An 18,655-nucleotide genomic window follows, 5' to 3' on the forward strand; every position below is an offset into this window, starting at 1 on the left:
TTGTTTAAAGACTACAGGAAAATCTGATTATAGTATATAACATCATAATAACCATACCACCAGTGGTATTTATGCCCTTGGCCTACAGAACTGCAATGCAAAATGCAAACTGCTAAATTACAAGAAGTTAGTTAAGAACAGATGGATGTTTCACTATGAGAAAACAGGACCAACTGTACTGGATCATACCATAACTTCATCTAGCTTCAGCTGTTCACTAACTTCATTTACAGTGGCTAGTAGCACTAGAAGAGCATTAAGAATAAGGTAGGCATAAAGTGATACTTTCCTAGCATTCTCCCAGCTTCCAGGAATTTGCAGGTCAATGTCGTCTTGAAAGAGAAATATTTTCTTTGTGTTTAATAGTCCTTCATGGATTCTTCTGCCATAATTTCTTCTAATTTTAGAAGAAGGCTAGAGAGCTTGGTGGCTGATGTAATGTGCTGGCAGTCAGAAGGTTATAGGGGAAGCTGGATTCATCTTCCTCTCTCTCTTTCTCTCTCTAACTCTGTTCCATAGGAAATGGAGAAGATGGAGGGAACTTAAGGACACCAACAGAGGGGTAATTGTGGCCTTGTATTGCACTGAGGAATGTTACAGTTAAGAAGTAATTAGAATTCAGCTCGCTCTTTCCCCTTTTCATGCACACTGAAGGAGCTCCTGCTGATGGAGAGAGTGATGACCAAGTGACATGAAGCCAAACCTCAGTGGAACCCCACTACACTATGAAATTATTCTACCTCATAAAAATTCCAGTGGTAGGACAAAGGCAGTTCAGTTGCCTGACGCTTTTTCAGAAATCTTATTCAGAGCCGGGGGTAAATTTATATATCCTTATTCCAGCTTCAATGAAAGTTAATAACGTTTTCTAAAAAAGGAGTTTATTCCTTAAAGCAATTTCTGTGCTTGTCTCAGGAACTTTTACAGGATAATAGTAACACTATAGTCACCACCTATGAGTAATCATTATCACTGTTTTCATCTAGCAAAAAAAATAACTTGAAATCTGACATGACACTATGACCAATCAAAATGTTTTATTTCATTCAGTAAAGACTTTAGAATACTGTTAAAACAGTATACTAAACACAATAAGTAGTATTGCTAAAATACTATGCAAATCTCAACACTTTATGCTATAATTCATGTAACAATAAAAACAATACATGTAATTTCAATTTTGAGCAAACCTTTGTATAGCTCTACACTAAGCACCACAGGGATAGCAAACAAATAGAACCGGCTAACAAAGAAATATTCAAAGAAAATGTTCAAAAGAGCTAAAAGAATACTTATTGCACACAGATATCTCAAAATGTTAAACCTACTTATGAAATACATGGCAGCCATAATTTCATAAATTTGAAAACTGCTGCAAGGTCCTGTGGAAAGCTGTGGAAAATATAGGTCTGTATTGACACTGTAGTACACTGTCATACCCTAGAAATGATGAACCTTTAAAGTACAAAAGATGCAGGGCTGAGAATTTCTCCTGGAAATGTTCTACAAGTCAGATTCAAACCAATGTAATGTGGCAATTTGTCTTTGGTTTTCTTATTCCTCGTTGGGTTCAGAGGCACCCCTGTTTCAGATATGCTAGCTTGTAGAATGATTTCTTCCTTTGCATAACTGATAAGGTGAACTCAGCTCTGTCTTTATCTCTCTTCTTCCTCTTCTTTCTACTTTCATTCTATAATCCTTCTCTACAATCCCTATATGATTTGCTTATTTTATCTCCAGTGTTACTTATTCTGATAAGTTACAATCATTTGCTCTTTTGTCACCCTTCATCTGCAGCTACAGTAATCAGCTGTTGTTTTGTTTCACATCAGCCTCTTTCCTTTTACTTATTTTTCTCCCATTTCCCCTTTCAAGCCTTTTCAAAATAGGGAGAAATGGTTTGTTTTAAAATTTGTTTTGTCTACATTAGATATAGGAGAACATCTTTCAATGCCTTAGCTCTTCAAAGTTAACCAACAGCTAATAGTAAAGATCAAAATCTAAATCCACACTTATATGAAAGGGAAACAAAGGTAATTCAAAGCATTTTTATTAATAATAACAATGAATTACCTCTCCCCCATTTCTTTCTTAGAACGTTCAAAATCTCTGAAATGAAAGGGGCTCATCAGAGAGCTGTGCTGCCATTCAAAGGGGAGTGCAGAGTCCTGCACCTGGGAAGAAATAACCCCATGCACCTACTGGAGAGCAGCTCTGCAGAGAAGGACCTGGGAGTCCTGGTGGACAACAAGTTGACCATGAGCCAGCAATGTGCCCTTGCGGCAAAGAAGGCTAATGGTGTTCTGGGCTGCATTATGGAAGAGAATTGCCCATTGGCTGGCAGAGATCGAGGGAGGTGATGCTTCCCTTCTTTTCAGCCCTGGTGAGCAGCACCTGGAGTACTGTGCCCAATTCTAGGCTCCGCAGCATAAGAGAGATATGGAGCTACTAGAGCAAGTCCAGTAAAGAACAACTAAGATTATTGAGAGACTGGGGCATCTCTCATATGAGGAAAGGCTATCACTGCCTATAAATATCTAAAGGAAGGGTGTAAAGAGGACGGGGCCAGATGCTCTTCAGTGGTGCCCAATGACAGGACAAGAGGCAATGGGCACAAACTGAAATACAGGAAGTTCTGTCTGAATGTAAGGAAAAACTTCTTTGCTGTGAGAGTGACTGAGCACTCGCACAGGTTGCCTAGGGAGGTGCTGGAATCTCCATCCTTGGAGATACTGAAAAGCCATCTGGACAGCATCCTGGGCAACTTGCTATAGGTGACCCTGACTGAGTAGCGAGGTTGGACTAGATGATCTCTAAAGGTCCCTTCCAGCATAAACTGCTCTGTGATTCTCAGAATAATAATCAGATAAAACTTATCACATTTCACTAATATGATAAGGCAATGAATAAAATAAAGAAATGTTAGGGCCCTGAGTGGACCAGTAGGCCTTATCAGCCCTGACCAGCCCCACCTGGGGCCTTTCTCAATTGCGGGGGGCAGGAGGGACAGGGCCCAGGAGCCCCAATTCAGCTCAGTCCTGGGCCCTGCCCGAGCTACACCACTGGGTATGCCTGTCTCCAGTCCTCTCTTTGGCCCTGCCTCCTAGATGGATTCTGGACCTGCACTGTGGGTTGCTTGTCTTCTGGATGGACCCCTCAGACAGACGTTGCAGCTTGTCTCCCATCCTGTCTTTGGCCCTGCCTCCCACATGGACTTTGGACCCACATTGCGGCCTTGTCTCCAGTCCCTTCTCTGACCCCATCTTCTTTTGCTCTGGTTGGACTCGCTGGCTGGACCCTGGACCTGGTTCATCATTTTCCATGTCTGGTGTTGTCAGCGAACCCTGTTACTAGCAACTGCCTCTGCCTGGCAAGTTCAGACCCTGTGGAACTGCGCCCCGTTGGCAAGGACACTGCCCGTGCTTAGGTCTCTCTCAGCTTCTGGCTCATCATCCTCAAAGAGAAGCCAGCCCTCTCTGTTCTCCAACAAAAATTCAGGATCTCAGCAGAGACTTGCTGTATTATACAAAAGTTCTAAATCTTTCACCTTCCATAATATTTACCCCTCTCTCATACAGAATCTACAATACCAAAAGAAAACTGCAATATCTTTCAATGAATGATAAAGACATAACTTGAGTGGGTGGGCAAGCTGGCACAGCTCAGGCAATTCACTGGACTGTTTGCATATGGATGAGGTTATATAAACCCTCTTCATCTGGACTGTGAGCTTCCTCCTTGCCTGACTTTTGGACTCTTACTCTCTTAACTCTGGAATATGGACTCTGAATTGGCCTTCACTATTTACAACAGGAGCCTAAGTCCTACTTCAGGGATTTATATTGATACCTGAAGACAGTGTGAACACCTCTGAATTCTGCACTTTGTCCTACATTTGTACTTTGTCCTGCATCACCTTTTGCTTTAGAAACTGGAATAATAAAAAGACAGCTTCCCAGGCATGGTTAATAAACTACACTCCAGGCACCATTCCTTTCACTTCTGATCTGTCAAGGCTTGTCTCAGCAAGAGCTAAAGTGGCCTTAAGTACAGTTTAGGTGCAAATGTACTGGTCAGATTAGTTTCACAAACATTTTACATCATGTTAATGATTATTTCCTATACTACAAACAATGCCCAAATTGGAGCTGGTTTAAATCCAGAACTGCACCTATGGTTATTCTCTTAAATTCTGGTCTAGATCTCTTCAGCTACACCCCTTGGCATTCATTGTTTGAAAACTTTCATGAACTGGGTTTTTTGTTAGCATAAATTTGAGAGGAATGGCTGGTCTCTATATGAACACCATATTCACATGCAAATAGTGACATTTGTGCACAAACAAGATAATTTATTCTTTGTAATTATGTTCTCTGAAACACTTCAAAAAGCAAACCAGAAAACAGAAATAGCACTAAGTAACTAAGACTGTCCATCACATCTCATAAATACAAAAACAGTCCAATTAGACTGCACATAAACAACTAAGTAATATTTATCCAAACTCATGAATGAAGTCATGAATAATAAACACAGTTTAGAAACAGATACCAGAACAATTCACAATTTTTCATTAAATGCTATTAACAATGAATAATTTAACCTTGGCTAGCTAGGATTTCTAATAACACAATAACTTAAAATAAAGAGCCAAAGACAGCAGTGGATAAAAGTAGAAAAACAAAGGTTTGGAAAAGTTCCTGGCATCATGGGTGATGAAGTAGGGGGTAGTAAGTAGTCACACAAATAATTCTTGAAGGATTTTAAGACATTAAATACAGTACCTTTCTGAATAGAGGATGATGAAACAATAAAATACTGATTCTAATGTTAGGATCATGAACTCAGGTTAATGATCTGGGTTAGAAGGAAAATGCATACACTTTAGTTAGTTTAGTATTCTAAATTACTTCATTTACTGTAGGTGGAACTAAAACTAGAAACAATTCTGTGTGCTGTAAATTCTATAATAAGCCGCATGCATTAAGTAGCGTGTGATGTTCTTATTATTACTAGAAATGTGAGCTTGCAAGGGTTCATATCTATCTAGGTCAAAAGACTACTAGATTAAGAAGGAAAAATGAGTACATCAACTGAACTTTGAAGAAATATCTGGACAGGGTCCTGGCAACATGCTCTAGGTGACTCTGCTTGAGCAGAGGGGTTGGACAAGATGATCTCCAGAGGTCCTTTCCAACCTCAACCACTCTGCAATTCTGTGGTTCTATGATTTTGTGAAACTGTTATTGATTCACTTTTGGTAGACTTAGATATCAATATAATTTATGAGAGCTAAATTCCATTTTCCATTCTTGTGTATCTTTAAAGAAATTCTGATCTTTATTTAAATATAGTATCCATACTTTTCAGATCCAATTTTTATCATAGTTACCCTGGTCACAACATCACTAACCCTAATATATTTGGTGGTCAAATACAAGTGTAATATTGAAGCCACCCCAGACAAATGACCACCAAAGATACTAAGTTTTAGAGATTTGCCATCAGTGATCATATTATGATTTTCATATAGTCTCTTTTAGAAGTAAGAACATTCTGGTCTCCTTAAAATATTTCCTGGACAGAGTTTATGAAAGCTCCATTTTTCAACAGATACTTTTAATTCCACTGGCAGACTAATCGCTATTATGTATACATTTTTAACCTGGCATTGAACTTGATTCTGCTTAAGGAATAAATGACGTTCTGCTTAGTGACATCAGTTACATTCAATATTAATACACATGAGCGTAAATGATTACACAGTTGCAAAGTTCAGATTAAACTGCAAGGAAAAACTGAACCTTAGCAAATGACTTCTAAGACTCTCAAGTAATCTGATAATTTTCTTCTCACGTCATTTACAATATCTTGGAATATCTTTTTACCTCTGAAATTACAGTAAGGTCATTTTGAGAGTATTACAGAATGAGGACACCATTAGCTTATAACTTTTTAAGCATAACAACAACCATTCCAACATTAACCTTATGATATCTGCCAAGCTGGGCACTCCTCCTGGACTATCATAGTTCCTACTGGAAGTAACTCTGAAAGTATTTTAGGCCAATTTTTCAAGTGCTGAGGTTTGCAAACAGCCTGTCTTAAGCTGATCCTGTTATCTCCTGTCTAGATGGGCATGGTTGGGCAATTCACTTAGAGTGATCTTTTATACGGTAATGTATATAGTTCTTCCTTACATTACCCTCAAACAAGCTGAAACTACTTGACTCTCCAGTTTAGTTGTCAATGTTTCTGACTTTTATGATCTCAAAAGTCCATACTCAATGAAAGTCTGATTTTCTAAGTTTTGCATTCTATGTATTCATCTCAGACTTTATTATCATTCTGTTTTCTATCTCAAAACAAATATAATGAAACTATATAAATATGATATATGACTACCTCATGCCATATATATTTCTTACTAACGTATATGCCTTCTTTATAACTCAATACTTCTCACTCCTTTAAAGGAAAGTTAGTTGATGTGAAAATATTAAAAGAAAATCTAGAAACAAGACTCTATAAGAACAATGTTAAGCACAGGATTTGCAGTTTTATAGCTTTGACTAGTATATTTAAATTGCAAATATATTATTCATGTCTATAGTCATATAAATTTGTATCATAACTGTAAATTAACAATAGACTGTCAGGATCTGATATCAGATTAATAACTAAATAAAAGAAGAGATGTTAGAGACTTCGACATAATATGCATTACTCCTCTTTCTGGGTTCAAATATTTCTATAAAACATAAAAGCATCTATCTTTAGATCTGCAAAACATTTTACTATTGGTCCTTCAGACAAGATATATCTTCTGTACTAATTCTGTAAGAAAACAAATATAGCTAGGTACTCAAAAATAACTACAACTGAGCAGGCTGCCCAGATTTAACCTTTTTCCAAAGGAGAAAATAGGGATACAAGAATAAGGTCAAAATCTTCTATATCGCTTTCTAAAAATTTACATCTGATGGGGGAAAATAACTTTGAAAAGGTTCAGTGTATTAAGTTAGTACAAATTACGTTTTAGTCTGCCAATTAAAAAAGAGTTTGTGGAAGATCCTTTCATTCAAGTAGAGTCTTACTGCAGAGTATATAAATTTAGCACAATATTAGCTGATGGTCACAAGTAAACAGACAAAATTGATAACAATTAGGCTATATATTTAATCACTGATGAATGTCAATATTTATGATATAGTAGTTATATTTTTTTAAGTTTCTCTATTCACTATCAATCTTATCTATTCCTTCTAGAAGGCATATGCCAGAAATGATTTTTTCAAGACAGTGAATGTAATGATTGAATTACTTTACAAATAGTTTTGGGAAAAGAAGCCTACCATGGACCACAAAAAGCATGGACAAACAGAGATGAGAGGTGTATGCTGAGATGATAGATAAATAAAGTGGAAATTCAAAAGGAAAATGTATTAGAATTAGAGACTGCATGGATAAATACAATCTCATGAATCACATTTTTACTGCATTTTCAGTTTAGTCTATATCTTTTTTTGTAGTAGTCTGTTGTATAAACAGTTCTGATTAATCAATATATGAAGAGCATATAGCTCAATACTACATTTGTGATACTTTAGGGTAAAATTGTCAATATAGTAGGAATATACGAATAACAGAAACTGAAAGAAATGCTTGCAGCTTTTTGCATCAAACTCCCATTGCTTTTACTACAAAATAGCTAAAAGCTCTATAATTATCCTGCAGTTTGCCTGGTCTTTAAGATTTGTTTTGGAATTCAATGGATCATTAAAACAGGTACATCTCTATCTCTTGTTTTATAATGTGGAAGTCAACAGAAAATTAATCCAATTACTTATGATTTCTTCTGTAGAATTTATATGATTTTGGAGTAGGTTAGGTGGCATGCAATGTGTTATGGCTATCACATTCTCAGCAAATAAATGCTGAAGAGATTTCTTCTAGACAATTTACAACTCTATGGTTTCAATTATCCACTATCTTATAACCTATGCAATTACATACACTTAAACTACCACTCAAATAGTTTGAAATGCAGAGTTTTGTAAAAGAAATGAAAAGATTGCTACGAATGATGCATGAATAGAAATGTGTGTATGAAAGCACCAGAAAAAATAATAGTATAAAGGATTACAGGAATGGGCAGGAATGGTCTGTGTTCATAATCAAGGACACATACGACAGCAATAAAGCACTAAGGAATGTGTTTTTGTCAAGACAAGAAGGACTGCACTCTGATAAAACAACAGCACAGATGCTTTGCTTTGTCAGCAGACACCTCTGCCCTCTACACAAGACAACAGCAATGTTACAGCACATTGCACATGATATTCCTCTTCCTCTAATTCCAAAAGAAAGTCAGACTACAGCCCTAAAATACCTAAGATGCGGAAGCACAAACACTAGGCATCATTGAAGTAAGCAGAATTTTGAATCCAAGGAATCACACCATAATAACTGTTAATTTCTATCCCCAAAGCAGTTTGCGTTGCTAATCAAAAGGAACCCAAGAGAGATGCTGAGACTGCAATAGTCAGCATCCCTCGTCTTTCATGTCACACTCAAGTCACTGTGGCCAGAGAACCTGGACACACATACCTTGGTTAAGTACTGAGTGTGAGAGGGAGTATAACCTGTGAAAGTATGTGACTAAAATCAGTTATGTTTAAAACAGATATCACCTTCCCCTTCTTCAGTGTCTCAAATTGACCTTAGCTATACACACTGCCTACAGCAATTGTGACATTCTGACTTAAAAAACTATCTTCACTTTGCAATTGTGAAAAAGATATAAGGAAAGGTAGGGTCAGCCTCAAATGTGTGGTCCTATTCCCTATGGTACAGCCCTACAATTGACAATAAAGTGTTCATAGACTTGGAGTTTAAAAATTGCAAACCTCATATGTATTTCTTATTGAAGAGGTACCAAACAGCTCCAGGACCAGACACCAGCTGCTGGAGTTCTCTCCTCCCATCAGAGCCCCTCTTTTATCAGCCACAGAGTCAGGATCCCTCAGCCTTTTCTTTCTTTCCCTCTCTATGATGCCACAGATATTTTAGTCTTCTTTGCACAGCATTATCAGCTTCAGTGGGAAGGTGGGAGTTGGGAAGGAGGTGATGCTATACTTATTTTACAGTCTGGTTGTTAAAGTTGCTTATTGCACAGTGTGAGTTGTAGGTTCAAAACTCTGTAGGCTTAAGAGGTCTCCCACTTTCTGAGATGGTGCATGGCTGATTTTATTAAAATACATGAATTAAACCTGTTTTATCGAAGTGCTTAGTTTAACCACACTGAGAGTTAAAAAGGGGAAGCAGCTGCTGCAAAATAGAGACTGAATTACAATTAACATGTATACTTTAAGATATATAACTTACCACTGTGAAAACTGCCTTATGCCAACATGCCTACACATATCTAATTAAAATTCAGCCTTAATTAAGTACTTATATTTTATCTGTTTTCTGCCCTTGAGGAAGGAGGATGTTAACAGCTTTGGAGGAAGACCACTTTGCCAAAATTGCAACCATATGGCAGCAAACAGGAAAGGGCCAGCCTAACAAGGCTTTATTTTCTAAAAGAAAGTTTGATTTCTTCTGAGTGAAATTTCAGCTTTTATAGGCAGAATCATACTAGGGAAGATGAAGACTTCATATCTGAGCAGTGACATTCCATATTATTGAAAGGAGAATAGATGAAAGAAAGAAAGGAGGGTGAGCATGCAACTTCTGGCAATCAAAGGTCTGAGCACTTTAAATTATGTGTTACAGCATTATCTCTTTCCTCTCTTCCAGCTTTTTTGGCCATAGCTTCACCTGATTCCAAATCTTCCTGATGAGAAATTCTACTAAGTCATATTTATTTCCCAATCTTTGTACTCAGGCTCATGTTTTATACCAGCACAAATCTGAAGAGGAACATTTTTTACAATTTTCCCCATGCTGAATATTTACATACACGATTTTCAGGAGGAAGAGGAGTCATTGATTGTTCCTATGAATACAGGAGGCAAAAAAATGCAAGAAAAGAACTTTTCATGATAACTGCCTACAACTTTCAGCCTGATATCAAAGACCAGAAAAAGCCCACCACAAAATGTATTTTAATACAGAGTTCCATGAACTATCATCAATCTGTGACATTAAATCTGTATTACTTGACATAGGAACATGTATATGTACTAGACGCATTCAGAAGCAATAAAGTCTTGTTTATAGAAAAACTTATTCTCAATGTATCACAGCACATTGCAGCTCTGCTACTTTCAAATGAGAGTGGCTCATGTGGATTCAACTCAACTGTATCAGTCAGTATTTCACAGTCTTTCTTGTTTCAGATTAGCTCTAGAAGAGCCAACTCATGGGTCTCTAAACTTGTAGACATGATAAAATATATTGCTAAAATAAATATTTGAAAGGAGATTTGCTAACTCCATTGAAAATCCAGTCTTTTATATGCCATAATTCTGTTAAAAACACCTCTTCCAGAAATAATCAGCATCTGTTATATTAATCTTTGAAAGGTGCTCACTCATGTAGTTTCACTCAGTGAGTAACAGTTGGAGTCTTGATATTGATATTGAGACATAGACACTGAATCTCACAAGTATAGGAAAAAGCACTGTTCTCACAAAAGGGCAGAAAATAAATTTTGCAAAAAGCAGATTTGCTAAGCATAAAAAAAAATCTGCCTCTTTCAGCTGTAAGAAGAAGATTTAATGCAAAGATCCAAGCCATTATTGCAGATCAAAAAGATGAAGGATAACTGAGGAAACTGTATCCTGTATTCCTTTGGGTGGAACAGAGAGGGTGCTCAGGGACGGGTGCCTGCCCAGCTGACCACAGGAACCCTGACCACATTACACATGCATGCACATACCAACTGGGCAGTGCATTTACAGACAGCATCTAAAAAATAATTCATGAATAGTAGGATTATTAAACTGTAAATTATTAAATTGTAAATCAGCCTCCATGTGCTAGAACATATTTGACAGAAGTGGTTCTCTCAAATGCCCAGTTCAATCTTAAACTGATTGTAATTACTTTGATGCAGAATGGCCATTTAACATTATTTTCCTTGTCACTATTTAATTGGTCTAACTTGAAACAGTTCTTACTTTAGGCATAATGATGATATGATAACCGTTAACCATGTTAAAAATATTTATTGCTAAAGTAGATAACTCCTTGGTTACTCTCTTTTGAGTGACTTGCAAGAATAAATAAGCTCTGAACCACATACCTCTAAACTGCTCCTAGGCTCTAGCTAACATAGAAATGTGGCTAGGCATGCTTTGAAAGGCTTTTTTATTGTAGAATGGTTTGTTTATAATTAGGCAAAGAAAATACGAAATTGAAGTGTATTTTTTGCTTTTTGTTTTTCCTGAGAAGTGCAGATGGCTGATATTTAAACATATTATCCTTTCTAAATCCTTTGCAGAATGTATATTACTAATCAGTGTTAAGTGTCTACTATGTCAGAAAAAAACCCCAAAAGACTGCTGTTCCATTTATTAAACTCCACCTAGTTCTACAAAGGTTCCATATAAATCATGTTATCATAGTGATCACAGTATTATTTCGAAGTGGACTGGAAAGAAGTTAAAACAGAGACCTAATCCATTCAACCGACTTGAGCCAAGGCCAGCTATATCCCAAGCATTTTTCTTACTTCTGACGAACACCCAGAAGCCTTTAAGAACATGCCAAATGCAACAGAGGCTATAATCTCCCTATTAACCTGTTGGAAGGCTTCACTACCCTTGCTCTTATAGCTTTTTCCTGAGAAGAAATTCATTTCATCTAGTTTTACACATCTACATCTGAAGCAGTCCTCTAGGTTCCCTTCATAGATACTTTGTACTTCTTCCAGCCATTTACTATGCTTCAGACATTTAGATATGATGAATGATACTCTAGAAGTGCCTGCTTATCTAACACAGTATAACTAGCTCCGATGCACATAATGTCGTCTACACAAAGGAAGTCTAAATTTAGATAATAAGGAGAAGATCTGTTTGTCTAATCTACCACTATTTTCATTAAGACCATGGCTACTTAATTTACTTATAAGAAAAACATGTGAGGCTACATTAAAAGCTCAACTGGTGCCAGAATACAGGCCAGCCACTGCTCTTTCCTTACCTACAAAATTAGAGGGAATTAGATTGCTTTAACAGGTTTGTTCTTGAAAAATCCATATTGGCTGTTATTCTTTTCATTGCTATTTTATAGATACTTGAAACAGTTTATCTGTTCTGCAACTTTTCATGAATTGAAAATATTTCCCAACAATCTCCTTCCTCTTCTCTTCTAAAGAAAAGCTTTATATTGTCCTCTTCTAGTCTGCTGATACCTCACTCATCCTACAAGAATTCTCACCAGAAACCACTAATGGTTCCAAGATTATTTCAGATAGTTATATAAAAAAATGAAGATCATTAAATCAATATTAAGATACCTAACTTACATAAGCTGTTCTTTCCTTATCTATAATTGAGATTTTAGCTGGCAGTATTAGTTTTGCTTGCTACATGCTCATACATGACCTTTTCAGTAAATAAGCAAGAAAAAAAAGGTAACTACATTTTTGCCTCCTCAGCAGCTATTATGAGCAGCTTTCCTTTTCCTATGGTACCTCTCTAAGTTACCAAAGATTTATTTGTTCTTCTTCTCCCTACCTAATATAATTATTTTACACTATACTATATAAACTACTTTATATATTACGCTATATTTGTACTGATATAATTACTTTATCTTATTTTATAGTCAATTCCTACTACTTCTCTTGCAAGTTTCATCTCATTAAGTGTTTCGGCACTTCCCGCTTTTCTTTACATGCTTTTGTCAATCCAAAATTGTTATTCTGATTAAATTAATAAATTTTCTCCCATACGTTTAAGGTGAAAGCAAATATCACAAGGTAGCCAAGCTGGTCTTTTACATTCTCTCTTCCTCATATTGATAGGTCATACTTACGCCTTTAGTAGTGGTTTGTTGAATCCAGATTCCTCTTTAACTAGCATCCTAGAGATCTTCTTTACAAATTCTGTAAATTCATTGACATCTACCTTCTTGTTTGAACTCTGTTGCACTTCCTAATTCCCCTTTTAAGGATTATATATGGTATCACTCTATAGCAATTCAAACTGCTACATAATCACATTCTTAGTCAAGTTGTTCTACCTGTTATCAAATCCAAAAGCTTCTTTCCTCTATTTTTCTCTCTAGCTCTTGTGTTAAATATTGTAACCAAGTCCCAAGTGCTTCTTGAGCAACCTGTCAATGTAATTTCTTTCCAATGACAGGCTGAATAACTGAAATTTCTCATTACTACCTTACTATGTATGGCTTTGGGTATGCACCAAGAATACCTATGTTCTTTCCCATTTTCTTGGAACCTACAGACATTCAACAGCTTAAAATAATCCATGTTCAAGATCTCAAAGTAAACATCATAGTTCTGAAATACAAAGTAACATTTCTCCTTCTCTTTCCTCTTCTTCATGACCAATTATATCCTTTACATGAGTAGACTATTAATGTAAGATATATCATAAAATCTCTATAGTGCTAACTTTGTCATCATCTTCAATTAATTCTTGCCTATTCCTCATTAATTCTTCTGTTAATTCTTGTCTCTTCCTTATCCTATGGTTGCAAAAGCCAGAGCCCTTGTTGTGACAACAGCTTTGTAGCTGTGCAGTTATATTTAGCATATATTTATTTCTGACTGATACTTGTCTCAAAAGTGAGAGGATAGACAGTAAGAACTGCTGAATCTTCAACATCTTCATCCATGGTCCCAGAGCCTTATAAACAATTTTGTTTGCCTTAGGATAATTCTTGGCAGTATCATCAGTATCCAAATAAATGTTTATCATATGATAGTGATCAGTGGGATCCTGTGCAACTGCTCAAATTTGGCAATTTGGGCTGAAGAAACGTATCAGCCATGTTGTCAGTTCCAAGTGGTTCAGATGACTCCACATTATGTGGAGCAGGAGGTCACTAGCCAACATTATCTTTTATTTCCTCCTGGTAATGGAGGTTTTGTATTCTTTGCTGTACAAAAAGGCTTCTTCTCTTTTATCACTGAGATTTATTCTTTCTTGCTCCCTGGCCAGCCTTCCTGTTCTGATTTCATACGCATGGTACACAGATGTAGATAGAACCCTACATGGTCTCTGAGGAGATCTCCAGCCAGCTTCCTCCCTGCAATGTCAAGTTTACTTCTCCAGTACTTGTACTGCCACCAAACTGAAAACTCTGTTTTATATTTTTGTCTCCAAATGCATTCTGTAGATGAAGTCCTCATGACTTGTCCAGTTTTGATCTCTTCTCCTATCTTGCTCCTCTAATTTCTTCCTAAGAGATTCCTCTGGAGACCACAAAAAGATTTTCTAGATTTCATTGGCAAGAATATATAGGCTAAAGTTCCTGGAAATCTAGTCAAGGATTTCCTCACAAGCAGTCATCACAGCATAATTTTATATAGAGATACTGAATTATCAGTGCAAGACTCCCTCAAAAATTTTTTACTGAGAATGAGATACTATGTAATACAAAAATTTCCTCATGTCTGCTAGATTAGGTATATATATCTGTGAATTTCAATTATTTTTGGTTTTACATAGTTAACAATTAAAAAAAAATACTGGAGTATAATAAGAAGTACCAAGAAGGACCATGGAAATGCTAAAATGAAGGATTCCATATCAAGCTACATCAGTATTATCAGAAATTTCAGTATTTCCTTAAAAACTTATTAGACAAGAAAAGTGTATCTTCCTAAATATAATGCTCAATAATCTAGCTGGTTTCATTCAACAGTAAAGGAAATCTTTTTAACTTATACAGTCAAAGGATATTAAATAATTTGCTATCTTTAGTCTCTACTGGATAAGCTTTTTACACATGTATTCAAATAAAACTTTAAAAATATATGCTTCTTAACATATATATGAAGATATATACAGATATAAACTGATGAAGTATTTCAAAATAATATTATCTAATACCTCATTACTTAATTTCCCTGCATAAGCATAGGTCATATCTTTGTCTGACTGTGCTACATTTAGCAAAGAGCCAGGAAGGAGAAGCGAAGGTGAATGATGAGTTCTGCGGTGGAATTTAAGTCCTCAGCACTACGACATGTGTGCAGGTAAAACCGTAAGAAAAACGTATGGGAAGCCAAACAACACTAGCATCCTGAAGAAATTAGGTAGGACCATTGTGAGGCACCTCTGAGGAACACTGAGGCACCTGAGATGCTTCTTGTCAATCACTGTAAGGGCTAGAAGCACAAAACATAAAGCTATTTTTGCTCAGAACACTTTAAAACAACATCTTCATCTGGGCCAAAGACCTAGCCAAAATGCTCTGAGGCTGTATGGTCAGTAAGAAAAAAATCCAGATATTGTCCGGTGCTAATTGCATGGTAATTAACAGAAGCTAAAACCCTGCTTAAGTAAATTCTGTTATTAAATAAATACATATTACCATACTAAAGCTCCACTTTATTGGTTACCACAGTTTGCTCATTGTGAGAAATACAGACTCCTTATTCTGCTAGATAACCCTGTTACTGTTTAAATACAAAATAAAAACACACTTCAAGTATCACACATTCGATAAAATGTATTTGGTCTGTCTTCCTTTGCTGCCTGAACTGGGAGTGACTGAAGCTGGAAAATGCATAAAGGAAGGAAAAGTGAAAACATAAATGTGAAGCTGCATATAACCAGCTCTGTAACAGATAGAAATGTCTTTATCACAGTCCGTATGCACAGCAAGTTTGGTTAAATTTAAAGAAATGCAGTTTTGCTCTGATTGCTTGTACATAGCTTGATTTGTGACATTAAGAGCAAAATTATATTAGGTTCTAAACTAGTTCTAAACTAGTTGAAGACCATTAAGAAACTGATAGAAAGGAAAAATCACTGGTTTGCAGACAGTTGCACATCAAATTGGAAAAAATTCAAAGCTCCCTCTAGGAAAAGGATTGTGAAGAAAAGAGTAGATCTGCCAGCTGAAAGATTTTTTTTTCAGATTTTTCTGATCTTAAAACTAGAATAAAAAAAACAAAAAAAGAAAAAAAAGAAAACCAGTGATCAGTCATAAGATAGAGAATAATATTTACATACTACTAAATTTGCATACTCATAGTGTTACCCTTGTCTGCTTTTCATAAATCTAACTTGTTGTGCAACTTCTTAATAGAGGCCGGTTGGCTAAGTACTGTCATACCAAAAGAATAACAATCAACAAATCCTGAATTTCTTATAACTTCTTCAAACATTACTAATCTCCTCTTAACCTAGAGTTTCCCCCTACCAACACTGCAAGTTTCAGAAAGAAAAATACAGCCTGGCAGGACAAAACGTCTACTCTTTTCCAATATATTTTTCCTTATACTTTTCCAAAACAAATCTGAATGTGCTTGTTTTATCTACAATCATATTTGCACTCAAATCAGTTATTTCTTCATTTTCCTAGATTCTCTTCTTGCTCCCAGCTACAGTTAAAATAGCTGTGTCAGGTCTATTTCAATGGATAAGGTAGAGTTTCTAGTGGTGCAGAGATCATGCTCCATGAAATGATGGTTGTTAAAATACTTTTTAAAAAATATCTTAAGTGATAAGGTAGATAATCCCCTAACTGATACATAAAACCATGTAATTGCATGGAATTGCTAGTGGGCATGTGCCAATACAGGTAGTGCAACATATCTTTGCCTCAAGACCATATTATTCTGTCATGCAAGTCACTTTTCTTTCCATGAGATAGGAAGAAGATGTAGTAAAATGCTTTAAAAATTCTTATCAGCACTGTTGCATAGATTTATGCTGACATATCAACAAGCTAGCCATAACTGAGAGCTCTTAGAATTCACTATGGTTAGGGAAGGTTTGCAAGTTTTCCCATCATTGCTTACACCAGTCACTGGGTGTCAGCAACATCTTCAACACTGTGCGAAGTATCTGCTCGAAGCAGCACTGGATAATATAATGCTTAAAACAGTGTCCACAGCTATGGGATTCTGTATACCCAGGATTCACAATTTCAGATAAAAACTCAGCTGAAAAAGATTGGAAAACATCCCTGTAGTACTGAAAGGCTTCATTACAAAAACATTAATGGAGCACTCATTTTGGTAAGATTCCAAAACAACATTAATGATCCCAATATGCTATTTATAGTAACAACTCCCAGACACTGGGCCTAGTGCATCTCTGAAAGTAAACAGCACTGATTCTTTTCATGATCATTCAAATACCTACAGATGATTTCAACACAGTTTTATCCACAATTTCCCTATAGGCCGTTAAGTCATAATTAATAGCTAAGTTTTTTTCCTTACTTGTAGAGTGATCATTCATCTCCTCCAGTCCAGTATTAATTCCAGCATCTATTGAACTCATAATTTTATCAATCTAGAAAAAAGAGAACAGGAAAAACAATTGATAGATCCCATCTTTGTTATTTTACTTTGGTTTTTCATATATAAAATTACAGCATTGTTACTGTCATTAGGAAAGCAACATTATAATCAAGATTGCAAAAGATAGTTGTGATACAACTAATTTCTCCACTTTGCTTTTATTCTGCTACTTTATTGTAATCCACCAAAAGCTAAAGCTTGAACCTAATATTTCCTTCTCTATAATATAGTTTCTTTCCTATTGACTACACTGGTATAGCTCAGTATTTGAAACTGCTTTGTCTTCCTTCAATATATGGACAGAAAGGAGAAAAATGTGTGTATTAAAGTATATGACAGAATAGCTTTTATTTTTATAGGCTTATTTTGCTTGATGATAGCTGTGAACCACTAGAGGACTATTTAATCAGTACTGTTAATGAAAAACAATATTGCTTTGTGTGTTTTAAGGTACTAAATCAACAGCGCATTTAAGATTTCCAGAGAATTTTCTAGCTCCCTTTTCTTCCATCTACCCCAAGGCCACCGAATAGGTAAGAAACAGAGCTTTGCTCACTCCGCTCCTGTGCCAAGTTCATACAGAACGATATTGTTTGTGAAACAACACTACACTTTTTCCAAAGGTCATTTGCACATTTGTAAATTGCATTGTACTTACTAGGTCAGAATTAATATACCTACTGTATTCTCAGTAACAGGAGCACAAAACAAAAAGTGAATCACAGGCAGATATTGTGAAAGAAAAAGATGGCAACAGAGAACTAGATTTTACTTAGTTTAATATTAGGGCTGACTGGGACAGCTGGCTCCTGTCGCTGTTGACAGGAAAATAGCTGGGAATAATCTCAGAATCTGCAGATTGAGAATTCACGTCTACTTTTTGGTAAACTCAATTTGTCTTATCCTCAAGAACAACCAAACCTTGACATCTCCATAAAGGGCAGTCTTTGATCATTGTAGTTTCAGGATCTCACAAAAATGTACCCAGTTAAGATCAAAATCTGATCCTTCCACTGAGAAGATATCTCCTGTGCAACAAAAACCACTTTATGGATATCCTGTCAAACCAGACATTCAGATGAGCTGAAGAAGTCTTCTTAGAAAAATAAGCAATCTTACAATTAAACTCTGGCTTCTATTTCTGAGATAAAAAGACGTTGGGGATATAGAAAGACACTTTCTCACAGCAGCTGT

At 36.1% G+C, this 18,655-nt stretch overlaps 1 protein-coding gene across 2 annotated transcripts in view; it reads right to left on the bottom strand.

Annotated features, from left to right (window-relative positions):
• ANKS1B (ankyrin repeat and sterile alpha motif domain containing 1B) overlaps positions 1–18,655 on the bottom strand; it is a 432,952-nt gene that overhangs the window by 206,963 nt on the left and 207,334 nt on the right. For both annotated transcript variants that reach the window (XM_062585768.1, XM_062585759.1), the window contains exon 14: positions 17,381–17,453. In XM_062585768.1, coding sequence (XP_062441752.1) covers positions 17,381–17,453 — 73 coding nt within the window. The remainder of the gene's footprint in view (positions 1–17,380; positions 17,454–18,655) is intronic.

This window comes from Rhea pennata, chromosome 1 (assembly GCF_028389875.1).
Source record: "Rhea pennata isolate bPtePen1 chromosome 1, bPtePen1.pri, whole genome shotgun sequence".
Lineage (NCBI taxonomy): Eukaryota > Metazoa > Chordata > Aves > Rheiformes > Rheidae > Rhea > Rhea pennata.